The following is a 27,714-nucleotide window of genomic DNA, read 5'->3' as shown; positions in this document are numbered from 1 at the left end:
GAGGACCCCTTCAGTCTCATTTTTTTCCGTAGAGCTCACAAGTCATGGTTTTTTTTGTCTCTTCTGCTGTTAGGAAATCTTCGTCTTCCTGAGAAACCAGGATTCATGTTTCGCGAAACCCCTCAGTTTTAATTTTTTCCTATAGTTACATGGGTAGGTTTTGTTTGTCTGCTTTATAGGTTTTCTTTATTTTTTGGCAGCTGCATGGTACACTACCATCGGTGCATCGAGGTGGCACTGGTCCATGGTTTTGTCATTGAGTTGTTTGATTTCACTGCCCTTGTTTTTTGCCAGAGAAGAAGGCCAGAGGCTTCAATAAGCGCCCCTTACGTGAGAAGTTCATGTTTATCATGGATCCCCATGATAGATAGGTATTTTGCCTGGGGTCCAACCGCGATATCTGGGGTATGTCCTTTGCATGACTATGACGCATAGGAGGCGTCTATCCCCCCTTGAAGTCATGGAAATGCACTTTGAAATTTGTATGTCTGGTCTTTTGACAATGAAAGACCCAGGAGCTGCATTGACCACTGGCAGTAAATCGATATCGAGCCCCGTCAACATTAAGCACCAGGAAGGACCGAGGGATGGACCTTCATCTGTCCTTTCCCATGCAAAGAGATCAAGGATTTAGCCTCTTTGATTCCGGCATCAAGGAGCTCCAATGACATACACTGGATGAAGGCCAAGAAGCATCAGCACCGGTCACCATGGATGTACAATGCCCAATAGCCTTTTCTAACTATAAATAATAGTTTCCAGGGCCCTATTTTCAAAAGGGTTTCTCTTATCCTATGCCTTTGGCAAATACTTTTTGAAAATGAGGCTTTTATGGTGCAATGATTACTTGATTGGGCCTTATTGGTCTTTATCTGCTGTCATTTCCTATGTTACTGTGTTATTATTAATCGATATGTTAATTCTCTGTGATGATGATAATTTGTTCTGTATTAAAAAAAAAACGTTAATTGCCTCGAGTCTGCAAAACATTGAGTCTGGCAGTGTGTGTGACACAGCAATTATAGAGCACTCACTTGTGAACCTAGAGAACTTGGTTATATGCTATTGAGGAAGCCAGTGTAAAATTGGATTTTAAGCACAGGAGTAGGGATGGTAAACTTCCTTGTGTGACACTGTATACCATGATAGTACTGATTTTCTCATACTGGAATCCATTGAATATAATTTCTAGTAGCGCTAAACAAGTAGTAAGCATACCAAAGAACTTTTTCTATAACAGGTGATGTGCCATTCCCTTTCAGCCCATCCCAGGTAGAGTCCCTGTGAATATTATTCTCACTATCCACCACTGGATAGCACTGTTCCACTTTATAAATGCAGATGGAAGATCATCAGTTTGTCAGCTAAAACTATATTCTTAAGTGTGGCATTGCTTCTGAATGAGGATGGTGTGTCTATTTGTAGGGTTTCCCTACATATCAGGTAAGTTTATATTTCCTCTTGAACTGAGTTTCATTGTTTTTGGCTTGCAATGCCTGATCCATCAGTCTGAATGAAGAAAGCCAGTCCTTAATAGGATTGCTTGTGGTTCTTTATCTTGACGTAGCATAAGTTAGAACTCCTACTGTTATTCAGTTAAACCACAAAAAAAATATTCAAACCATACAACTTCCTCAAGCAAAGAGAAATAATATTCATTTGCATTTAATATTATAGTAGACCCAGGATAAAAATGTTAATTAACATAAGATTATAAAGCTTTAGTGTATGTAAGCCAGTACTGGAAACAGTGCATTTACAATCATAAGGTGGTCTCTTAGGGGTTTTTTCTTTTAAATAGATTCTGACTTGTTCAAATGAGAGATCAGTCTTGTGCAGTATGGTTCTAAGAATATAATATTACACAGCCTAAGTTAGGTGGTTTTAAGAACTTTGTTGTGACATGTTTGTAGTTCTTAAGTCTTAAAATCTCACAGGTTAAAAAGGAGCTATAGGATTTCTGTTTAAGATATCAATATATGCGTATGGTTCCTTTCTAGACTGGCTTTTGAAGTGACACTGTTTGAGACCCACTGTATTTATACTGGTGTATAATTGGAACTCTGGAAATCAGTCATACTTTCCATAGAAATACAAGTATGTTTATCCACCCCCAATTTCTGTGATGTTAAAACCGAGGTATCATACAATATGATGAAATCATCTGATTTGCTTTGCTTTTTGGCATGAAATCATCTACAGAAACATCTACTAAGAAACATAAATGTATGCATATATGTTTCTACCAGACACACCTTGGTCTTTCACTGGCTCTTGAGTTTGAACAGTTTAACATGTCCTACTGTTCTCTTTTTAGCCTTGGTTAAATACAAAGAGAGGCTTATTAGATCATACTGATGTGTATATGTGTTCCAGTTTCTGTCTTTGTGTATGTGTGGCTCTCCCTCTCCTCTTATAACTTTTGAACTTCTGAATCTAGCTCAACTAAACTTGGTGTGTAGCTGGGTCATGGGGGGAGAGGAGGAACATTTAGACTTTCAGTTTTCCGACTTGGGAAATGCTTTCAAGGGGAAACAAAATGGGGTGGAATTTGTTGCCATGATAAATACAGTGGGGCAAATCTTTAAACTTACGCGAGGGCGCAGATTTGTTCACGCAACCCGGCGCGAGCAAATCTACGCCCGATTTTATAACATATGCGCACTGCCGCACGCATGTTATAAAATCTAGGGTCGGCTCGTGCAGGGGGGTGCACAATTGTGCAACCTGCGCACTCTGAGCCGAGCAGCCTGCCTCCGTTTCCTCCGAGGCCGCTCCGAAATCGGAGCGGCCTTGGAGAGAACTTTTTTTTGGTCCCCCCCACCTTTCCCTCCCTTCCCCTATCTAACCCAGCCCTAAATAAATCCCCCCTACCTTATTTTGTGAGTTCCGCCTGCCTCTGGCAGGCGTAACTTGTGCACACCACCAGCTCCCTGCCCCGGCACAGGCCGCTGTGCCAGAGCACTCGGCCCCACCCTGGTCCACTGTCACGTCTCTGGCTTCACCCACGGTCCACCATCACGCCCCCTGGACATGTCCCCAGCCCGCCACACCCCCCCGGACACGCCCCTGGCCAGCCCCTTATTCGAAGCCCTGGGACATACACGCGTCCTGGGGCTTGCGTGCGCCGCTGAGCCTCTGCAGGAAAGGCTCGGCGCATGCAGGGGGAGCTTGGGGCAGGTTTTCCGGGGTTACGAACATACCCCTTTGAAAATCTGTCCCAGTGTGAATAGAACTGAGACTAGATAGAATGTTGCTTCTTCTATTTGTTCTCTTTATTTTTAAAAGTGGTTCTTTCAGAGCATGATTTTTTATTCTCTCTCTGTTTCTGTGTTCCGTATTGGATATTCTTTTGGTCTACTATCTTTGCTCCTCTCAGCTAGCTCAAAAGTAGAAGGCAGCTGCATCAGGTCTCTTTCTCCAAAGCTTTACTATTTGTATTTTCTTTGTTCTCTGAGAATAAACAGAATGAATGAGCCACATAAGTGAGTGACATCATTCAAAGGTGCTGACACGGACAATCTCTCAGACTTTTCTGGGCATATGCAGGAATTTTTGTGCCCACGCTGCTTTCACAGTCCTTTTTTTGTCTGTTGTGACAATTGGATGCGGTTCTCCAGTTTTGACTTCATCAAGAATAAAAACATAAGAACATAAGAAATTGCCATGCTGGGTCAGACCAAGGGTCCATCAAGCCCAACATCCTGTCTCCAACAGAGGCCAAAACCAGGCCATAAGAACCTGGCCAGTACCCAAACACTAAGAAGAACCCATGCTACTGATGCAATTAATAGCAGTGCTATTCCCTAAGTATAATTGATTAATAGCCATTAATGGACTTCTCCTCCAAGAACTTATCCAAACCTTTTTTGAACCCAGCTACACTAACTGCACTAACCACCTCCTCTGGCAACAAATTCCAAATCTTTATTGTGTGTTGAGTGAAAAAGAATTTTCTCCGATTAGTCTTAAATGGTATTCGTGAAGTACATAAAGATTTCCAGAATCTAGGAAAGATAAGATACACTGCAAAGACTATTTCCTTTCTGGAAGTATTACTTTTCATAGAAAGAGAAATGAGAAGCTATGCTATATAGATAATTTCAATTCCTAGCTCAAAACCTGGTGTACAGAAAGTGGTTTAGGATACCTTGGAGGCTGGGGTCATGTATGGAACAGTAAAAGGCTATTACATGGTAAGGATGGCCTACATTTGTCTGTAGCAGGAAGGAGGATGTTAAGTGAGAAATTCAGATCATACATTATCAGACATTTAAACTAAAGAATAGAGGTGGCATGAGATGGCCATTGAAACTGACATGTCACCCCCAAGAAATACAGGAAGTGGGAGGAGAAAATAAAATCAATCAGCTCAAAAAAATAGAAAAGGTGACTAGGAAGTGCAACAAATTAAGGGAGAAATATTGGAAAGCTATGAATACAAATGCTCGTAGTTTGGGCAATAAAATCCCAGACCTGCAGGCTCTAATGGTGGAGGCGGACTTGGACATTGTTGCTGTTACAGAGACATGGTTCACAGAATCTCATGATTGGGAAACAGCCATACTGGCTATAACTTGTTAAGGAAGGACAGAGAGGACAGGGAAGGAGTATTTCTTTATGTCAAAAACAATATCCAAGCAACTGAACTGCAAGGAATGTGAGATATTTTACCTCAACTACTTTCCTTACCATGACTGAAAAAAGGACCAGCAGCTCCAAGTGCTGCCCTCATTATCACACACTGATCACCATGAAGTCTTCATTCACGATGTTTCCTGTCTGTGACATCTGTGCAAAAACTTTACCCAGGGTCATCAAGCTCCAGAGGTTAAAATTGCAAGATATCTTCTATACCAAAATGAAATATGGTACATGGACACTGGCACTGAAAGTATCAACAATCGAAGGACCAAGGAACTGTACTATCTGCCAGCACCGAGGGATCCTCATTTGTCCTCTCTGCCAAAATCAAAGCAGTGACCCTGATGCAAGGAACCTCCCTGCTTTTACAGCTGAGCACCTGAAAGGGATTAGTTGAAGTTGTTCTGAGATCGAATGAAGGCTTCAAATTTGCCCATGTTGAGAATCCTGGGTCTATGGGTGCCAAAATAGCATTATATAGCATGCTTTCATATGAGTAATCTCAATGAACCTTAAGTACTTACTGGTCGCAGACCACTTAATGTTTGCAGGCTTGCTTACACTTCACAGAAGATCTCTGAGGTTGCCTTACCTAGTGACATTTATTCCAACATAACCAATATGCTTCCCTACAAATTCCAGATCATCAAATTGTGTTCAAATTAGGCTGGGGAGCACAACTTGAAACACCACATGAAGGCCCATTGTTCTTCCAGTAATCATATATTCCACATTGGTCTCCTAGAGCTGGCTGCTACCTTGAGCACTGTAAAAGCCTTCAGAAATTAGGAGAATGACAAAATCAAGTAGTCATGATTTCCCAAACAATATTCTTTATCACTGTCTGCCTTTCTGGTAAAAAGGATGCTTGAGTAGGTAGATTTGGTTTTTGACCATTCTGAACAGAAAGATACAAGTTTTCTGCTCTTTAACAGATGATCACATAGGGGCGGATTTTAAAACGAGCGCGAATAGCCTACTTTTGTTTGCGCTCCAAGCGCAAACAAAAGTACGCTGGATTTTAGTAGATACGCGCGGAGCCGCGCGTATGCGCTAAAATCCTGGATCGGCGCGCGCAAGGCTATCGATTTCGTATAGCCGGCGCGCGCCGAGCCACGCAGCCTACCCCCGTTCCCTCCAAGGCCGCTCCGAAATCGGAGCGGCCTCGGAGGGAACTTTCCTTTGCCCTCCCCTCACCTTCCCCTCCCTTCCCCTACCTAACCCACCCGCCCGGCCCTGTCTAAACCCCCCCCTTACCTTTGTCGGGGGATTTACGCCTCCCGGAGGGAGGCGTAAATCCCCGCGCGTCAGCGGGCCTCCTGCGCGCCGGGACGCGACCTGGGGGCGGGTCCGGAGGGCGCGGCCACGCCCCCGGCCGCCCCGGGCCGTAGCCACGCCCCCGGAACGCTCCCGACACGCCTCGAAAACGCCGCGCGGTTCGGGCCCGCCCCCCGACACGCCCCCTCTGAAAACCCCGGGACTTACGCGAGTCCCGGGGCTCTGCGCGCGCCGGGAGGCCTATGTAAAATAGGCTTCCCGGCGCGCAGGGCCCTGCTCGCGTAAATCCGCCCGGTTTTGGGCGGATTTACACGAGCAGGGCTCTGAAAATCCGCCCCATATGCTTTAGCAACAGAAAGCTATCTTGTGCTTATATCCTCAAATATATTTGGTATACGACACCTTAACAATTGTCAGAAGAGACAGAGGTTCAGTGACCTTCAATACTTCATTCTGGCCAAAGCTTATGAAGATGGCCATTACAGAATCCATCATATTAGGGACTTTGCTTAGCCTGAGTGTGTAAAACTAGGGCACTGTTCTTCACCCCAAGATCCAATCTCTCTCTTGCTCCATCCAAAGATCCAATCTTTATCTCTCATGATTAATGCTGAGAGTACAGAGGTTGATAGACTCGCTGTCTGATCAGGTGTCTCAAATTTTCTGTAAGCTCTTGCCAGGAATTTACTTGCGGAAGAGATTTGTCTCTAAACATAGAATTGGCAGCAGAAAAAGACCTAATGATCCATTCAATCTGCCCAGCAAGCTTATGCCAGTATCTGCTGTACTGTACAGGTTACCCCCATGCTTATCAGTTTCCCAGACTGTAAAAGTCAAGGCCCTCGGATGCTGTTTGAATCCAATTTCCCTTAACCATTGCCATGAAAACAGAGCAATGTTGGAGTTGCATCAAAAGTATCAGGCTTAGTGATTAAGGGTAGTAAGCACCGCATCAGCTAGTTATCCCCATGCTTAGTTGTTCCCCAAATCGTAAAAGTCAGTGTCCTCGTTGGTTGCTGTCTGAATCCAATTCCCCTTTTCTCACTGCCATTGAAGCAGAGAGCAATGATGGAGTTGCATTAACAGTATCAAAGCTTATTTGTTAAGGGAAGCAACTGCCACACCAGCAAGTTACCCCCAGATTTTCCCAGTTACCCCCATGCACTCTTTTCTTTATTTCCAACTTATAGCTTTTTGGGATCCACTGTGTTTATCCCATGCCCCTTTGAATTCCTTCACTCTTTTCACCTTCACCACCTCTTCTGGAAGGGCATTCCAGGCACCACCCTCTCCGTGAAGAAATATTTTCTGACATTGGTTCTGAATTGGAGTTTCATTTCATAACCCCTAGTTCTATTGACTTCTTTCCAATGGAAAAGGTTTGTCGATTGTGCAACATTAAAACTTTTCAGGTATCTGAAGGTCTGTATCATATCTCCCCTGCACCTCCCAGGGGATATATATTCAGATTCTTCAGTCTTTCCTCATAAGTCTTCCAAAGATGACCCCTCACCATTTCAATCACTTTTCTTTAGACTGCCTCTATTCTGTCTTTATCCTTTTTGAGATATGGGCACCAATAGTGAACCGAGTACTCCAATACTCCTTGTTACATTGCTTCACTGCCTTCAGATCATCAGACACTATCAGACCAATGTTCCTCTCCTAGTCTGTGTGCATTAGTCTTTCCTGCCAATCAATAAATCTCTTTTGGATTGCTGCACCTCAGATGCATGACTTTGCACTTCTTGGCATTGAATCCCAGCTTCCAAATCTTTGACCACTCTTCAATCTTTCTTAAATCACTTTTCATTCTCTCTACTCCTTCAGACATGTCCACTCTGTTGCAGATCTTAGTATCATCTGCAAATAGACAAATTTTACCTTCTATCTCTTCCGCCAGGTCGCTCACAATGGTATTGAACAAATTGGTCCCAAAACGGATCCCTGTGGCACTCCATTTAACACTGTTCTTTCTTCAGAGTAAGTTCCATTTACAATTAGATGCTGTCTCCTGTTAGTTAACCAGTTTGCAATCCATGCTACTACCTTGGCACCCACTCCCAAGCTTCTCATTTTGTTCATGAGCCTCCTATGTAGGACTGTATCAAAAGTTTTACTAAAATCCAAGTAAATCAGATTGCATGCTCTTCCTTGATCCAATTCTCTAGTCACTCAATCAAAAAAATCAATCAGATTTGTCTGACAGGATCTTCCCCTGGTGAATCCATGCTGCCTCAGGTCGAGCAATCCACCAGATTAGAGAGTTCACTATCCTTTCCTTCAGCAGAGTCTCCATTAATTTTCCCACCACCGAGGTGAGGCTACCCGGACTGTAGTTTCCAGCCTCCTCTCTGCTCCCACTCTTGTGAAGTGGGACCACCGCCTCTCTTCTCCAGTCTTGTGGCACCACTCCCATTTCCAGGGATCTATTGAACAGGTCCCTCAGCGGACCCACCCGCACATATCTGAGCTCCCTCAGTATCCTGGAATGTACCTCGTCCAAACCCATGGCCTTGTCCCTTTCAGTTTTCCTTGCTCTTCCCATACATTCTCTTCTGTATACGGAGTTTCATCTATTCCACCCCAATCTATAGTCTTGTCAACTAGTGAACACCAAACTGAAGTGTTTGTTTTATATTGCAGCCATTTCTTCGTCTCTCTCCACACATTGATCTTTGTCACCTTTCATTTTAACTATATCACTTCGGACCTTTCTCTGATATATCTGAAAAATGTTTTGTCACCTCGCTTTACCTCTTTGACAATCCTTTCTTCCACCTTACGTTTTGCTTTCTTGATTTCTTTCTTAGTCTCCCTCAGTTTCACCAGATATTCTTCACTGTGTTCCTCTTTTTGGGATCCTTTATATTTCTTGAATGTTGTTCTTTTTTTTTGTATCTGCCACCTCCTTTGAGAACCAGATTGGTTTCTTATTTCTCTTACTTTTGTTTACTTTTCTAACATATAGATTTGTTGCCTTTGTAATTGCTCCTTTTAGTTTGGCCCACTGTTCCACCTCTTTCATTTTCTCCCAGTCTTCTAGTTGTACCGCCAGGTATGTCTCCATTTTGGCAAAGTCTGCATTTTTGAAATTCAAAACTCAGGTCTTTGTGTGACCTTTCTGTATCCTATTTGTGATATCAAATCATACCATTTGATGATCGCTGGTACTGAGGTGGGAACCCACCAGGACATTAGAGACATTATCCCTGTTAGTGAGCATTAGGTATAACTCCCTTCCTCATGGGTTCCATTTCTATTTGTTTGAATAGAGCCCCTTGAGGGCATCCACTATCTTTCTACTTCTGGTAGATTCCACATAAAGGATTCTCCAGTCTACGTTTGGCAGATTAAAATTTCCAACAATCAACATTTGTTCTTTCTTTCCCACCTTTTGGATGTCTTTGACCAGATCTCTGTCTAGTTCTTCCATTTAAGTCGGAGGCCTGTAAACCATTCCAGTAAAAATGGATGCACCATCATCTTTTTTAGGACAGCCCATAATGCTTCTTCTCTATCTCACATTCCTTGCAGTTCAGTTGCTTGGATATTGTTTTTGACATAAAGAAATACTCCTTCCCCTTTTCTGTCCTCTCTGTCCTTCCTTAACAAGTTATAGCCAGTATGGCTGTTTCCCAATCATGAGATTCTGTGAACCATGTCTCTGTAACAGCAACAATGTCCAAGTCCGCCTCCACCATTAGAGCCTGCAGGTCTGGGATTTTATTGCCCAAACTACGAGCATTTGTATTCATAGCTTTCCAATATTTCTCCCTTAATTTGTTGCACTTCCTAGTCACCTTTTCTACTTTTTTGAGCTGATTGATTTTATTTTCTCCTCCCACTTCCTGTATTTCTTTGGGGTGACATGTCAGTTTCAATGGCCATCTCATGCCACCTCTATTCTTTAGTTTAAATGTCTGATAATGTATGATCTGAATTTCTCACTTAACATCCTCCTTCCTGCTACAGACAAATGTAGGCCATCCTTACCATGTAATAGCCTTTTACTGTTCCATACATGACCCCAGCCTCCAAGGTATCCTAAACCACTTTCTGTACACCAGGTTTTGAGCTAGGAATTGAAATTATCTATATAGCATAGCTTCTCATTTCTCTTTCCATGAAAAGTAATACTTCCAGAAAGGCAATAGTCTTTGCAGTGTGCCTTATCTTTCCTAGATTTTGGAAATCTTTATGTACTTCAGGAATACCATTTCTATTGAGGTCATTGGTCCCCAGATGGATAACACTGATATCAAAGTTCCTACTTTCTTCTTCAATGACTTGGACTATCTGGTTTGCATTTCTACTAGCTAAGGATCCTGGAAGGCATTTGACTGTTGTGTCACCATCAAAATGTGCTCCCAAATCGGTTCCCCTGATGATTGAGTCTCCTAGCAGAAGCAGCTTTCTTTTATGACATTTGATTCTATTGAAGTGCTTCTGGAGTGCATTGGGTGACTTCACTTTTAGAAATTATTTCAAAATCTATTGCTGAGGTTTCTTCATTCTCCAGTGCAGAAAAAGCATTATGTAGGGGTAACAGTGGGGAGAGTGAGTATGTCTTCATCACATGCCTTATTCTACCCGAGCCCACTGTTATCCAGTTGTTCCTGGGTTTTTGAATTTTGGATGTCCGACATCTCTGTGGCAGTAGGGGCTGATGCATACGATTCTGTATAGTTGAGGAAAGTGGGTGTCTGTCACATGTCTTGTTCTACCAGAGCCTATTGTAAACCATGTTTTCCTGGGTTTCTGAAACCTCTGTGGGAGATGGGCGAGAGATACGGGATGGTTCAAGGAAGAGGAGGTCAATTGAAGCCTGAACAATTCCTCCCTTAGATGAATCAGCTCCATTTTAATTGCAGACAGCTGAAAGCAAAAGGACAACCTTTAATTCTCCAAATGATAGGCCTTGGGACATAAGCAATGAAAGACATTTTGTAAAATTATCACTAATTCCTTATAATTCTATAGATAAGGTATGGTAAAATTTAGGCTCCTTCTGGTTCCACTGATAATTTGCCAATTTTATTGTCTTCATGCTGCTGATAACTGAGATTCAACATTTCTCTTTTAGTATTTAAAGACAACTCCCACTCTCTCCCAGGATTACTTACATAGTCTGTGCTGAAAAAAAGAAACAAAAAAAAGACAAAAACATGTTCTTTAGTCTGTTGGCATTATTTATTCTTTTCCCTTCTTTTGCTAAAGGTAGCCCTTTGCAAGTTAGTCGTAAATGTGAGACTCCATTGAGGATGCTTTTTTTTTATTGGAGAAAGTGAAATTATTTCTAATGTTTATTCTCTGATGGATAGCATCTTAATGAAAGCATACAACCCTCCCCTTTTTTGGGGCTGTTCTTTGCCTTTTATCTTTTCTGTATGAGGAGTGAGTGACAGGTAGTCTGGTGGGCACACACTGGTCACTGACTGCTCCGGTGTGAAATCTATTCTAGAAATATTGGAATGATTCTGTTTGACGATGCATGTGAGACAGATCTCATGAGCAATGCATTTGACTCCACTGAGATGCTACTCATCAGAGAACAAATGTTATGTTGCATTTCTTTAAACTGACCACAGGAGCAACCAGGTTAGTGAGAATCACATATTGTATTATACAAATAATTGAGGCCAGTTGGTTGTGATATCACAAATTATATAAGCATCTGCCATAGCCAATTATATGCCATTGTGTGTAATGTAATGTTAAGATATTCTTCCAAACATGGTGAAGGAGATTTGTACTAGAGATAATGTAGAATATATATATATAAAATGAAAATGTAAAATCTCCATTTTTTGAGCCCATGATTGCTGGGCTCTGGAAGGCTCTGTGGTACAGGGCCCCTGACTGAAGACTGTTGCTGCAATGATGGGGCTAAGTGAGTTGGGAGGAGGGGAACATATCCTCAGGTAGTTGTGAATGAAGGCTCATGATGCCAGATCCCAGCACTGGTTCTGATTGAGCTGGAAGCCCAAATACCTATTTATGTGAAAATCGTCCTCTAAAAGGAGATGTAGGACATGGCCTTTTGATCTCACACAGGTCCTTTAATCAGATGTGAATGTAGGCATCAGAGAAGGAAACTTTTATGGACGCAGTTTTCAAAACATCTGTTTTGATGCAAAGTCCACAGGTACTTTTATCTGTAGATTTTGCACCAGTACTCAAACAGGTGTGCTTTCCCTTTGAAAATTGCCTGAGGAAAAAGTACCCACAGAGATTTGTATCTGCTTTAACTGCAGGTTATCCAGCAAAATCTTTTGTTGCCTCCCTTATCCTAACCCTGTCCCAGGAATGCCTCCAGGAGAATTTGGTTAAAAGTAAAAACATCGTGGAACCGCATGGGTACTTTTACCCACATACTGAGTAGGCAGTATTCAAATAGCCCTTTTAACCATGTAAATAGACATTTACACTGGTAAATGACTTTGAAAATTACCACTTATGTCTAGAGGATTTTGTGGACTGGAATTCCCATAGTAGAGGTCCAGTGAAAAACCGATTAGCATCAGTAGGGATACTAGAATTGCCTTGCACAGTGGTGTCCAAACGTTTTAAAAGTCTGCTTCCAATCTTTCTAAATGTACTGGATTCAACAAAAAAGCTTAACTGCAAACCGTTTGCCATTGTTTAAAACCATACTGTTTTAAATTCAATAAAACTAGACCCCCTTTGTTTTTCAGAGGATATTTCAATTAGATTTGAAAATCTGCTTTGTCATAGTGGCCTTTTCCTCTTAATAGTCCTGACTGAGGGTCCCTAGCAACACTTTTTCATGATTACAGCCCATATGGTTTGAGAATTTCCAGTGTAGCACAACTCTCTGTAGTAAAGATGCAAAGAGAAATAAAGGGGATTTGATTCTTAGTTCATGGCCCGGTCTGCCACCTCCACATTACTTGTCCGCACTCTTGGATAAGGCGAGGGGACCCGGCAGTGACTAAGGATGCTAGATACCTCTCCTCCCGGCGCATGGGCCCTTCAGTGCTGAGGGAGGGTGGAGATCCTTCTCCTCCTCTCCTTGCCCCCCCCCCCCCCCAACAAAGTACCACCAATCGCTTTCACCGGAACTGAGGTGAAGAGGGTCTGCAGCCTTCCTCTGCTCCTCTTCTTGTTTCTGAAAGAAACGCCGCCATCACGCATTTGATGAAGAGTCCCTCTTCCCCCCCCCCCAACTCCCAGAAAGAGCTGCTGCTGTAAACCACCTGCCTTCCGCCCCTGACTTGCTGCCATTGTTGCTATTACTATGAGAGGAGAGGACTTCTTCCCTCCTCCCAAACCCACTAGATTGTGGTCGTCTTATCTTCCTGCCTCCCTTGAGGACTTCCTGCAGTTGCTCTTGCCGGTGGGAGCTCGTTGGAACTTCTTCCTTGGCCCGCCCACATGAAATGCAGTGCCTGCTGCTCCCAGCATATGGGAGGCAGAGAAGCTGAGACTCCTTGCTTCCTCCAAGTGGAGCTCATGTGTTGTGTTGTGTTGTGTTGTGTGCCATGAAATTTCCTCTCCACTGATAAATATCATGGGAGGGGGCAGGGTGGAACATTCTGTCTTAACAATTTGGCTCCAGCTGCTCCATCTTCCAATACGGGTAACAGTGCAGGAGAGAAAAGAGGGTTCAAAGAGGAGAGATCAGAGGCGGAAGAGAAGAAAAACATTCAAGGGGGAAAAGGGGATTGGGTATGGGGGGAGGAAATGGTAGCACTGGGAGATGAGGAGCAAGAGAATGCTGAAAGAAGGGGGAGTGCAATTCCCAGGATGAAAATGGAGGGGGGGAGAAAATGAGAGACATGAGAGCCCAAGACTAATTTTGGAGAAAAAGCACAGGAGGAAGGGAAGAAAAGAGACCGGGAGACTACTTTGTAGAGCTGAATGTTATGAATTATATTGCTAAGTATTTTCTCTGTGTTGTTGTAATTTTTTTACAGGTGGTTGTCAGTAAAAGTTGCAAGGAAAAGTTGGTAGATTTGCCTCTCTTATCCTGCTGGTACCAACGCATTCAGGAGGTTCCCGGAGTGAGGAGAGCTGCCGCTAAGTGCGGCATCCAGTTTTTACACCTTCCTGACACATTGTTTTCCAAAGATGCAAACCTAGTGGCTTCCAGCACAGTTCCTGACAAAAAGAAGGATCAAGTGGACAATCAGTTTTTAGGAGGACCAAGGCCGACCATGACCAAGCTAATGGTAGGCCAACATTTTAATTTTTTGATGATTAATTTTTTTAATTTTTGAAAGTAGAATTCATTGTTTGTTCTACATTAAACTCATCAGTGGCTTTTATCTTTCAGTCCCACTTAAACTCATCTGGGTCTGTTCCATTGTCATTTTCAAAACTCCTTCCATTTCCTCGCTTATCTTTCCCTTCCTTTGCTTGTTTATGTGCATGATGCTTTTAAAGCAGGCTTCTAATACATGCATTTGTCCAGGCACAAATGTATATATTTAATCAGAAATGATGGAAACAATTTATCACCACCTGTAATAACAGAGTACATCTGTGATCTTTTCCAGAGTCCCGGAAGAGTTGTTTTATATATATATATGTGTATGTGTATATATATATAGACACAGATATAGATAGATATAGATATATAGATAGACATAGATTAATATATAATTTTTTTAATTTTCTATGACACAAACATTTAAAATACACAACCTGTATTTGGTCTCCTTGCTTATGCCTTGTGATATGCTCTATCCATCCTCCCCCCCACACCCCATTGTTCTTGTGCATGAGCCTGTGGTGATTCAGAAGCTGTACTCAAAAGAGAGGGTCAATTCAAAATATGCGTTTTGAATAGCTTCATAATTACTTTTAAATAAAGAATAGGTTTTCATTAAAAGAGCTATTTTACAGATTTTATGAATGACTTGCAACTGTGAGATTAAAAAAAAAAGTATGTTTTTTTTGATAGCGCAAAGATAAGTGTACATATGTGTGTGTGTATCTATAGATACTCATGTTTAATTCCAAAAAATATATATATGTTTATATCCTGCACATCTGTCTTCTGCTTTAAATTTAGTTGGAGTAAGTTTTTAGTCAAAATAGTATTATTGTATAAACGTGTAGAAATAGGGGCCAACAAACATGTTTTAGGTGATACATTTTATTTGACTAACTCAATACATCTTTGACTAGCTTTTAAGAGCTATACGTCCTTCATCAGGTCAGCAAAGAAGCAATGTAGTTGCACTTAGTTTTAAATAGTACAATCAGCTAGGCCCTAGGTTGTCTGCATTTGCCTTTACAGCTCAGTGAAAGTGGTGGAGGGAGGGGTTTGACTAAGGTAAAATTAAAACTTTACAGTACAAAGAGCTTATATCTGAGAAGGGCTGAGACAGCCATTGTCCTTAAGTCTTTTTATTTGTTTCAAAGACTTTGATCACCTTAATTTCTTAATTTTAGTGTTTGTCGATTACTAAAATTCCCTTCCAGTAATTAAATTCCCTTTGAGTAAGGTCGAATAAGATCATTAAGTGAGGGATGTTCCTTTGAGAAATGTTCATCTACTGAGGTATCTCTTTGTTTTCAGCGCTGTGTTGATTTATGTCTTTGCAGGTTTATTCTTCTCCTTATGTTTTGTCTTGTTTCACCAGTGTAGCATTCCTCATCACATTATTTGCATTGGATCATGTATACTGCATTCACAGAGAAGCATGAATGTTAGCCATTTGCACTGAATGTCTTTCCCTGTTGGGTAGCTGTAGGGTCCTGTGTGATGTGCTGGCACAGGTTGCAGAGTTTTGTGCCATTTTCTTCTCTTTGGGTTTCTGTTTGAAGCTTGCATCTTTAGTTTTTGTTTCAGGTTAGGTAGTTGCTGGAAGGCTAGAATTGATGGAGCAGGGAATATTGAAACAGTAGTGTCTAAAATGTTAGCTCTTTCCTATGAGTAGTCCTTTTTGAATCTGACTTTTGGGATAGAATGCATTGAAGAAGTTTGTAAAAATGCTGAAGGTTCTCCCTCAGTCCAAATCATGAAGATATCATCAATGTAGTAGTGATATCTGGAAGGATTGTTGTGGCATTCACTGGGGAATGTCTGTTCCAATGCTGTCATACAAAGATTGACATACTGTGCCATTCTGGTGCCCATAGCAGTTCCAGTAATCTGTAATTAGGTGTCATTATTGAAGCTGAAGAGTTGAAGTAGTTATGGGTCAGGATAAATTCAATTTGTTTTGCAATAGTTTCTGCTGTGTATCGGTGGTCCAGGATAGTTGTCTTTAAGGGTTCATAATAGGCAGCTGTGTCATCGAATTGTTACACAAAGAGTATCAGTCGGTAGCTGCTTGATGTTCAATTTGTTTAAAAAGTCTGTGATGTCTTATAATGAATCTGTTTGTGGGGGGGGTTTTCACTAAGGATTTGAAAATCCTGTCTCATAGTCTAGTATTTCTTCTGAGTCTGCTAATACCGTATATAATTGGTGTGCCAGGATTTTCAGATTTGTGGATTTTAGGAAGTATGTAGAAGATACTAATAGAAGAGTGAACTGATATCAAGTTTTCCACCTGAGACTGCAGCTATTTTGGAGATTTATAGTGAGAGTTTTCAGTTGTTTTGGATATTAATCAAGTTTTGGATATTAATCAAGTTGACTTAGAAAATAGCCACTGCTATTACTGGCATCAGTAGTATGGGATAGACTTAGTGTTTGGGTACTTGCCAGGTACTTGTAGTCTGGATTGACCACTGTTGGAAATAGGATGTTGGGTTTGATGGCCCCTTAGTCTGACCCAGTATGGCATGTTCTTATATTCCTGTGTGGGATCCTTCTTAAGTTTCTTGTAATATATTTTATTTGAGAATTGTCTGTACCCCTCTTCTATATATTTTTCTGTTTTCATAACCTGCATGTTATTCCAGACAGACCATTAGGTCTTTACATTCTGTCTGAATAAGCAGAGATGAACAGGCTCTTACTTTCTGAGTTAAGAAGCAGTTACGGTGTGGAACTTGTCCATCTCTCACAGATGTGACTGTCGTTTCGTGCAAGTTACTCCCATGCAGGTCTAACTTATCTGGTTAACTTAACCGGATAAGTCTGAATATTAGCTCTTATCTGGTTAAGTTAACTGGAAAAATACTCCCAATCCACTTACCACTTATCCCGCTAAGCTGCAACTGCTGTTCACAGCTGGATATTGAGCCACCGCCACTTAGCTGCATAAGTCGCTAATTATCCAGTTAAGTAGCGTTGAATATTGGCCTCAATGTTTTCAGCTAAAAATTTACATAACTTTAGAGTCCTAAAAGTTAGGCTCTTAAATGTAGGTTTACTATTCATTTGCCTAGATTTATGCTCTGAAGTTAGGTGTCTAGTTCTGAAAATCAGTGCTTGGTTTCCATGCCCTAACTCAATCCCTTTAGGTACCCATTTTTAATGCTTCTGAATTTAGGTACTCATTCCTAGTAAGTTTTCAAAAGGGTCAGTTTAGGAGACTAATTCCAAAAGTTAGGAACCTAAACCCTTTGAAAATTGTCCCCTATGTCTTTTTTAAGATAGGGCAACCAAAACTGTGCACAGTACTCAAGGTGTGGTTGTTGCGTGTCCCGGCCACATGGGTGCCACGACTGGGCCTGCTCACCTCGCACTACCCTCAACCAGTGCTGGCCTTGCCGCTGCCGCCAGCTCCCGGCATCCCCAACGCTCTCTGTGACCTACCTCGACTTCCTCCTTGCTACAGGCCTCGCAGCGGAGCTCCCAGCAGGGCTCTGCATCCTCGGCCCCGTCTCTAGGCGCACGCGCAGCCAACGTCGTGCTATTTAAAGGGCCAAGCGCAGGAAACCCAATCTGGATGTGAAGTGATGACATCACTTAGGCTGACTATAAATAGCAAGGCCCTGTCCTCTGGACCTCGCCTTGGCAATCAGGTCAACATCATTGGTGTAGTAGTTTGCCTAACCTTGTGTTCCAGCTTTTCCTTGTTCCAGCGTCTCCTTGTTCCAGCGTCTCCGTGTGTTCCTGTAACCTTCACAGGTAGTACCTCCTTAGACTGATATCTGGTACTAACCTCTGCCTGCCTGACCATTCTCTTGTCTGCTACCTGGAACTGACCACTATCTGCCTGACCATTCTCTTGTCCGCTTCCTGGAACTGACCACTGCCTGCCTTACCATTCTCTTGTCTGCCGCCTGGAACTGACCACTGCCTGCCTGACCATTCTCTTGCCTGCCGCCTGGAACTGACCCTCGCTTGCCTTGACTACGCTTGGACTGACCTTGGTATTGACTCCTGCTTTGGCTGACCACCTCTGGACTGATACTCTGGCTCTGACCCTTGCGCTCCACTTGGACACACTCTTCTGGCCTACTGTGACTACCAGACCAACCTGCGTGAAATCCACTCACGGCTTACACCTGACTAGACCCGCAGGTGCTGCCTGCCTCGCCTGGAGAGCCTTCCTGAACTGTTACCTCCCTGAGGTCTCCGGAGCTTCCAGTTCAGGTCTAGTCAAACCTCTCTGCTTCAACCGTGCACCCTTGCTCGTGGTGGGCACACCCCTCTGCTACCTCTCCGAGAGACCATCTGAGGCCCACCTAAGTCCAGGCAGTCCAGGTACCCAAGGGCTCAACCTGCGGAAACCCCAGACTATTATTGGCGAAGCTCCAGCTAGCCTCTGTCTCCTCGTGTGCTCCGCCTCCTGGTGGCAGGCACTCTCTGGGTCCGACCAGAGGGCCGTACCAATCCTGCACCAGGCCAAGGGTCCACCTCCAGTGCAACAGCGGTCGCACCATGGATCTGTATAAAGCATTATGATATTCTCAGGTTTCTTCTCTGTTGCTTTCCAAATAATTTTGAACATTGTGTTTGCCTTTTTGACCGCCATCACACACTAAACCAAAGATTTCAAGATATTGTCCACAAGGATTCCGAGGTTCTTTTCTGAGTTCTTTTCCTAATACAGATCCACATAGTGTACCTGTAGTTGGGATTATTTTTCTTAGTGCTTTATTTTGCTTACATTAAATAGCATTTGCAATTTAGATGCTCATTCTCCTAGTCTCACAAGGTCCTTCTGCAGTTCTTCTCAAGAACAGTCCTTCTGCTGTTTTAATGACTCAAAACAATTTGTGATATCTACAAATTTGGTCCCCTTAGTTGCTGATTCCTTTTTCAGATCATTTACAAATATGCTAAGTGGCACAGGTCCCAGTACAAACCCCTAGAACACTCCACTAATGACCTTTCTCCATTTGAAAAACTGACCATTTAGTCCTACCCTCTATTTCTTCTCTTTTATCTGGTTACTAATCTACAATAGGACACTGCCTCCTATCCCATAACTTTTTAATTTCCTGAGGAGTCTTTCATGGGTGACTTTGTCAAATGCCTTGTGAAAATCCAAATACACTATGTTACCTAATTCACCTTTATTCACATGTTTATTTACATCTTTTAAAAAGCTCTAGTAAATTGGTAAGACAATATTTCCCTTTGCAAAAAACATATTGACTCTCCCCCATTAAGCCATGTCTGTCTTTGTGATCAGTAATTTTGTTTTTAGGGATAGCTTGTACCATGTTGCCCGGGCATGCTTGTAGACATGTCATCAGGTCCTGGAACCTCATAAATGGTCTCTGGACAAAGGAGTAGCAAACCAGGTATTCTGTGAATAGAGGACAGCTATGTTGGATCTGATTGCCTCTCCTCTGAACAAAAAAGTCCCAAATGTGTCCTTCAAATACAAGCCAAATTAGCCTCAGACACGTCCTTCCTAGATTGGGGACATGATCTTCTGTATGTTTATCCTCTAATTCCTCTGGTGGCAAAGACCTTATTAAAACTCAGAAGAGACTAGGGAACTGTAACCCCATTATTGGCCTAGACAGATCTGGTTTCTTCTTCTACAGGAATTGTCAATCAGGAGTCCATTCAGGTTGGGGAATTTCCTATGTCTTATCACTCAAGATTGAGGGATGTTGAGTCATTCAACATTGGATCCTTGGCCATCACAGAGGGTAGTTTGGTAATCCCTGAGTATCTGAGGATATGTCTCATTTTCTTCTGGCTTCCAGGAATGATTTAATGAGGAAATTATATGGTTTGAAATGAAGGAGGTTTGTTTTTAGGTGTGAGGAAAGGCCTTCCATGCAAAAACTGCTCGACTACCATTACACCTTTCAGAGTCTAGTCTGAAGACCAACTCAGTATAATTTGCACTTATCCATCTCTGTAAAGTCTTTAGTCATTTGTTTTATGTGGGGATTGCTTTAGTTGAAGCCTCTCATCGAGCTTCCTGCTGTGTTATGGGTCCTCACTATGATATTGACCCAGCTGATGAAAGCTCCCTTTGAGCCACTAGATTCTTGCGTACCAAAGTACCTGATCCGGAAGGTCATATTTTTGGTGGCAGTCACTTTGGTGCACAGAGTCAGTGAATTCTATGCCCTAGTGACTTATCTTTCCTATGCTGTGTTTTAACAACATGGTGGTTCTGCTCATGCACCCTACGTTCCTGCCTAAGGTAGTATCAGATGTCTACCTTAGAAATATAGAAACATGATAGCAGAAAAAATTATATGGCCTATCTAGTCTGACATCCTTAAACAATCAGCCATTCTTTCAAAATTCTTCTCCAGACAACATGTCCATAAAAGTGAACAAGCATTACACAGTGTGGATTGCAAGAGACCCTTGGTCTTCTATCTGGAGTGAACTGACATTCTTAGAATGTCCACCTAGCTCTTTGTTTGTTTTGACCCCAACAAAAATCAGATTATGTTCATTGGCACTATTTTTTTGGATTATTTTCCCCTTTTATCCTTCGGGGCAGTCTGTAGCTAGGATTTAGCATCATGCTTGTTCCTGGAGAAAACAAAGTTGCTTGCCCGTAACAGATGTTCTCTGAGGACAGCAGGATGTAAGTCCTCCCAAACCTTCCTGCTTCCCCTTGGAGTTGGTTTTCTAGGTTCCTTTTGTTTTTGAATGGAACAAAGGAGCCTCGCATGAGGTGTTGACATGGATCAGGTCACACATGCTCTGTTGAGCATGTTATTCTGGAAGGTTATAAGTAATGTTTTCACATTGGACTCTGTCAGATGATGTCACCCATGTGTGAGAACTTGCAATTTTGATATTCAGCAACTAGATTAATAGCCAGCTGTAATTATGGCTGCAGTATCTCTGCTGTATCATATGATCTACACTGGCTACTGATTGACTCCCAGGCTAAGTTTTTAAGGTTTTATCATTAATCTTTGAACTGTTTCGAGAGAATGGCCCTAACCATCTGGTAAAATTCCCTGGGTTCTTTGATGAGCCTCTACAAGATTTCTCGTAATTGCCTGTGTGAAAACGATTATATTAGTTAAAAGTAATAAGGGAAATGCCAACAGATAAATACCATTTGGTCCATCCAGTCTGCTCAATGGCTCTTTACCACTTTGCATACCCTGTTTCCCCGAAAATAAGACCTAGTAGAGGTTTTGCTGAATTGCTAAATATAAGACCTCCCCCGAAAGTAAGACCTAGCAAAGTTTTTATTTGGGAGCATACCCATCGCACAGAACACCAGAGCATGCAGCTGTGATTTTTTTACCCTGCAGGATTCACAGTTAGTTGTCATCACAAACCAGCATAATCAGACAACTATTCAGAATATAATAAATGTTCATTTTTTTTGTTCAACAATATATGTGAATTCTTCTTCATGGAAAAATAAGACATCCCCTGAAAATAAGGCCTAGTGCATCTTTGGTAGCAAAAATTAATATAAGGCACTGTCTTATTTTCGGGGAAACAGGGTAGATAAACATAAACGGTATATTCCCATATTTATGACACTACCTGCTCCCTTCACCCACTTCCTGAAAGCCTAATGAAACCATTCTGCTACCCTATAGCTACTGGCTTTTATTTTCTCCTCTCTGACCCTCAGTTTTTATATGACTCGAGCTCTCTCTCATTTTTCTACCTGCTACCCCCGTCTGCCTTTATCACTATTCTCTGTCTCTGTCCTAAGCATGTTTAAATCATCTTGGTTTTGGTTGCCTGTGGGCATTTCCTCAAATTTGGAATAATCTGCCTCTGAGCCTACTTCTCTGCTCTGCCCTGCCCTTGATTTTTCCATGGGTTATTAAAAACATGGCTATTTTAATAACTAATTTTATTAATTCAGGAAAGCCTATCGTTAAATGGAAAGTAAGTTATTCCTGGTTATTGGTTATTTTATCTGGTGTTTTATATTACTGATAATATCTGTTAGCATATTTTTACCTGAATTTCTTGGATTGGATCTTAAGAATCCTTGGATTCAAGGCTGGTCGCCTTTGTTGATGGATGGGTCTTCTTGGGAGTATTATGAAGATACTAGTGGGTTTTCTCTGCAGGATATCATTGGCCATTTTAGGCTTGATCTGCCTGTTTTATTTTTGTTGTACATTCATAGTTATGTTTTTATGTTTGATTGTACTCGAGATTTGTTAAATAAGACAGATTATAAAATTGAATGAATGTTGAATGAATAAATATGCAAATGCGCCAAAGAGCTGCCACAGTATTTGGAAGACAGCGCTACACAATTTGATCAGCTTTGCAGAAAAATCTACTTCTGAGCTGCTCCAGGAAACAGGGGGCCATGATTATAACTGTGGTCAGAGACTCACTGCCAATATTGGTCAGACTGGCTTCCTGGGAAAACCCCACACTGGGAAGGGCTCTTGAAATCCAGAAGAGTTTTACTGATAACTCACAAAATAACTGTACCGCCCAGAGAAGATTCAGGAAGGCGTGTTTCTCAGATAATAAACAGCAAGTCTCCAGATGTCCAGAGTCATACTGTAGCTTTCCTCTGTCTTTCACACACACGTCAGCTTTCTCTCCAGCTCCCACAAACCACCTTTCACCAGCTCTGTGCTGTTGAAAAATATCTTGCTGCAGAACGCAGTTTAATTAACTGGCAATAATCATTTACCCAGCTACTATGCTTAATAATAACCTTTAAGTTGATTTAGATGGTACAACTCCTTAAATGCTCTTGTCTTTTTCCAAAATTGTTTTTATTTTATTGGGAAAGGGGCAGAGGGAGGTTTGACTACTTACAAAATATATTTCTAAGTAATACCCTGCTTCACCTCAGGTTCTACGGCCTACAGCTTCATTGGTAGATGTGCTTTCCTGTCTGTAGGCCTGATTGTCTCATTTAGACATTGTTCTCAGTGAAAGATATAGCTACCCCCTCTGACAAACATTCAGGGCCTGCACAACCATTAGGCGGGACTAAGCAGTCACCTAGGGCGGTGTCAGTAGGCAGTGTGCTGTCGGGGTATCCAAGGGTGCCGTTTTCAAAATGTGAAAGGAGGGGCGACAACAATCATGGAGCACTCACTAGGTTTGTGCAACATGGTGTATGGAGAGAGAGAGAGAGAGCGAGACCATAACTCTATATATATACCACTGTCAGAGGGACACATTCAACTCACCATGTGTTTGTGTGTGTGTGTGTGTGTGGGGGGGGGGTGTTACATTCGTCTGCCTGGGGCTCCACAGGCCCTTGCACTGGCCCCTGCAAAAATTACAGCTGTGATTCTCTGATTTTATCAGTCAGCAGATTCGCAGAGAAACAAAATCGAACATTGCCTTCAGTGTAGTCTTAAGATGAAGTATTAGCTCCATTTGGTGCTGAAGAGAAGAGATCTTCGGCATCAGGACCCTAGAGGGCTTCTCATTGGTCATGAAACATAAGCCGAGTGTCACTGCAGTGCAGAGCCTGTCTGCTACTTAAGATGAATCCATAGCGTTACCTGAAATAGTTTTGAGATTATACCTTCTCTAGAGAGCCCACTTAGTCAAATCTATTGAATTCTACCTCAATAAATTCCTCTTGGCCTAACTTACAATTGAAGTATTGTTTTGTTATTTGTCATGCACTGATGATGTTTGGCTCACTTTCTAGCAGAGTCTAAGTTTTACTGCTGGAAGATTAATTTTGTAGTCTGCTTTTATTATTTTTATCTGTGAATTCAGGTCCTACACATTTTTACAGTCTTGGCCAGCAACTTTCCTTCTTTTCTGGTTTTGAAAACTTTTTTTTTTATAATCATATGGTGTTTTTCAGAGTTTGCTCATTTTTCATAGTAAATATGCTAGGAATCCCCTGCAGTCCCTCTCTCTTAGGCAGTACTATACCCTTTTACCTTCAGTTAATACATTCCATTCTCAGTGTGTATCACGTTATAACTTTATGTGCAGATGATTCCCTGGAAAAATCTTACCCTATTTGCACTTTATTTTCTCTGAAAACAATGGTGGTGATATTACTTTTCACTCTTGTATTGCCTTTTTTTTTTCAAATTTAAAAACTAATTCCTAATATCTGTTCCTGCTAATTCCTGCTAACTGTTCTTTCTTAGTCCATCTGCCAGCTGTTTTTAACTTATTGTGTGTGGCCAGACACTTCTTTACATAGAAGACTATCTTGTAGAATGATTTTATATATTAATAATGGGGGTCATTTTTAATAGCCCTCTTCAGAAAGTCAGCAAATACAAGCATAAATTACACTAAATTTCAAAGCAAGTTTACACACAGATATATTTGCTTTGAAAATTGCTTGTTGGATAGTACCCAGCCACCAACTACACATCGACGTGATAGGTTTCTTGGAAGGTATAACCTGCTGGTATCAACCTGACAAGACAAAACTTCCACTGCAAACTTGCTAACCAATGTATAAATACAATATAGCTGAATTTCAACATAAAGGAAGAAAAGACCTCATAATTTCATATACATTGACTGTGGAGCAAATGGAGCAGACATGTTATCTATCGTGACATGGTGTTGTGCCGCAGTTAAGTTTGCAAAGCCTATCTTGCACAAGCACAAGATAGACTTAACAGGCGGTGGCTGATACCACGGGAGCAAATCTTCTGCCTAGCCAACTACCTCCCCCTTGGTTTGAGCCTGCAGGTTCTGGTGGTCAGCAGGACTTTCCTAACTACATCCAAAGGAAGTGGCGAGGCTGGATCAGTGGTCAAGCAGAGCATGGTCAAGGTTCAGTCTGAGGTCAAGGTGGGTGGCAGGCAAGTTCCAGGTCCGATCTGAGGTCAAGGCAGGCAGAAGTCAAGGTTAAGTACAGGTCAATCTGAGGTCAAGGAGACCAACCAGGGACAATGGAGGGAGGAACAGGGCAAGACAGCACTCTCAAGGGATGATATCAGGAACAAGGTAGGAATGGACACAACACCAGAAACAAAGAGGAATGCTGGGAACAACAAGGAACTCGCTGGGCAGCTAGCACTGCCGAACAAGCAGGAGACCTGTTGAAAAGGTGCCGGCTGGCTGTAGAGTTGAGATTTAAATCCCTGCTGGGGATGAGATCATCAGCTGGCATTGCAAGGAACTTCCCGCCACAGGGCCTACAATGTCCCGAAGTGCGCACACCTAGGGCCAGCATCAGAGAGGCAACATGGCAGCATCTCGGGGTGAGTGAGGCAGCCACAGTTGTTCAGGCATAACACTTAGTCATCTGTTCAAAACTTCCCAATCCAAACACGTTTTATTAGAAAAAAAAACTTTTAGTATTTTTTTCTCCTTTTGAATTATATTAAAAAACACTTATCTTGAGAAGATCAATCTTTGTAATTATAATTATGTTGTGCAGACGTGTGCTCTAAAGTGATCACTTTGAGATAATGGCAGCTGCAGAAATGTAGCCTGCTATAGTGAAAAAAAAAAAACAGTGGTTGGCCAGTGTTTCCCCCGTAGCTGCTTCAGGGATAAACCTAGATAGGAAAATAATAAGCAATGGCTTACTCAATATAGAAAAATACCTAATAAAGTTGCATACTCACACAATTTAATGAAGTCAGCAAAATCTCAAAAATGGAGCATACATTCTCAGCTGGCTTCCCTTGAAAAGATGCCCAGACATGCACAGTGCTTATATGGAAACATTCTCTCAGATATGTGAGGTGGTTCAAAGAGGACAAGTTACTTATTCAATTAATGCTGTTACTAAAATATAATCTGTCAACTCCAGGAGATAGTTCTTAAAACAAACAAAAAAAAAAAGAAGCCCACTCATTAGTTGCATTCAAACTAAAAGATTTTGTAGTGTTAAGTCAAAATATCCAGCGTTTCTCCAGTTAAGTCAAAGGTTTGTCCTAGTTTCCTCCTCTTATATCACATTTCACTGTTGAGAAATCATGTTTTTTTATCAAGACAGTGAGAAACCAATGGAGCCTTTTTTCTATGTTTTTAAGCAACTCTTAAGAACATAAGTAGTTGCCATATCGGGTCAAACTGAGGGTCCATCAAGCCTAGCATTTTATTTCCAACTATGGCCAATCCATGATACAAGTTCCTGGCAAGTACCCAAACATTAAATAAATCCCATGCTACTAACGCTGGCAATAAGCAGTGGCTATTCCCTAAGTTTACTTGATTAATAACAGTTTATGGACTTCTCCAGGAATTCTGCCAAACTTTTTTTTTAAACCCAGCTATGCTAACTGTAGTGAATTCCAGAGCTTAATTGTGCGTTGAGTGAAAAATAACTTTCTCCGATTTGTTTTAAATGTGTTACTTGCTAACTTTATGGAGTGCCCCCTAGTCCCTGTATTATCTGAAAAATTAAATAGCTGATTCATATCTACCATTTCTAGACCTTTCTTGATTTTATAGATCTCTATCATATCCTCTCAGCCATCTCTTCTCCAAGCTAAAGAGTCCTAACCTCTTTAACCTTTGCTCATAGGAGAATCATTCCATCCCCTTTAGCATTTTGATTGTCCTTCTCTGTATCTTTTCTAGTACAACTATTTTTTTTTTTTTGAGATGCGACAACCAGAATTACACACAGTACTCAAGGTGTGGTCTCACCATGGAGTGATGCTGAGGTATTATGACATTCTCTGTTTTATTCACCATTCCTTTCCTAATAAGTCCTAATATTCTGTGCTTTTTTGATTGCCGTAGCACACTTGAGCTGACAATTTCAATATATTGTCCACTATAACGCCTAGATCTTTTTCCTGGGTGGCAACTCCTAATATGGAAGCTAACAATCAAGTAACTATAGTGTGGGTTATTTTTCCCTATGTGCATCACTTTGTACTTGTCCACATTCAGACAGTAAGTTTCAAACCGCATGTGTGCCCAGATATATGGCCATTTTATAATGTGCATGCATACATTATAAAATAGCCTGACTGCATGCATGTGTGCCCAGTTTTAAGTGGGCATGTGCCTATGCGATTAAACTCCACTTCTACTGTTGTGAGTGCGGATGGACACTCGAGAGTGTGAGCCCCCATGCCGTAGTGTGACCTGAGCAGCCTGGAGGCTGGCCGTGGTCCACACCACTGGTGGGCGAACACATCTGGGCACGGGCTGACTGGATTGGGAATACCTTTGACTTGAAACATGGCTTGAAGGCCTCGCTGAACTTGCATGCACAGGAAGTGAGACTCAGCCCTCCGGCCACTCCGAAAGTCCTTTCGGACTCGCTGCTTGGGAACGATTTGTGCTTCAGGAAAGACAAAAGTGAGGACTGAAGATGACTCTGGAGACAAGGATATGATAAAGGCACTGAAGATTTGGATGAGATGAAGCTCCGGGAGAGCCCTGTACCGCAGCGCACCCTACACAGCCTGTGGGGCTGGCCATGGATCACACTGTCAGCGGCGCAAACTCTGAACATGGAATTTGATGAGGACTTGGTATCAGGCTTGGAATAAGATGGAGACTCTGGGAGCGCCCTGCACCTCTGCACGCCCTACTCAACCTGTGGGCTGGTCGCGACCTTGACAATAGCAGTGCAGGCACTA

At 42.1% G+C, this 27,714-nt stretch overlaps 1 protein-coding gene across 2 annotated transcripts in view; it reads left to right on the top strand.

Moving 5' to 3' along the window:
* GSTCD (glutathione S-transferase C-terminal domain containing) overlaps nt 1–27,714 on the top strand; it is a 390,707-nt gene that overhangs the window by 125,180 nt on the left and 237,813 nt on the right. For both annotated transcript variants that reach the window (XR_003855814.1, XM_029596910.1), the window contains exon 4: nt 13,863–14,117. Coding sequence is in view for 1 of the 2 variants with exons in the window: in XM_029596910.1 (XP_029452770.1) it covers nt 13,863–14,117 (255 nt within the window). In the remaining variant the exon portion in view is untranslated. The remainder of the gene's footprint in view (nt 1–13,862; nt 14,118–27,714) is intronic.

This window comes from Rhinatrema bivittatum, chromosome 1 (assembly GCF_901001135.1).
Source record: "Rhinatrema bivittatum chromosome 1, aRhiBiv1.1, whole genome shotgun sequence".
Taxonomy (NCBI): domain Eukaryota; kingdom Metazoa; phylum Chordata; class Amphibia; order Gymnophiona; family Rhinatrematidae; genus Rhinatrema; species Rhinatrema bivittatum.
The sequence above is the reverse complement of the archived record's forward strand: the minus strand, read 5'-3'. Positions and strand labels throughout refer to the sequence as shown.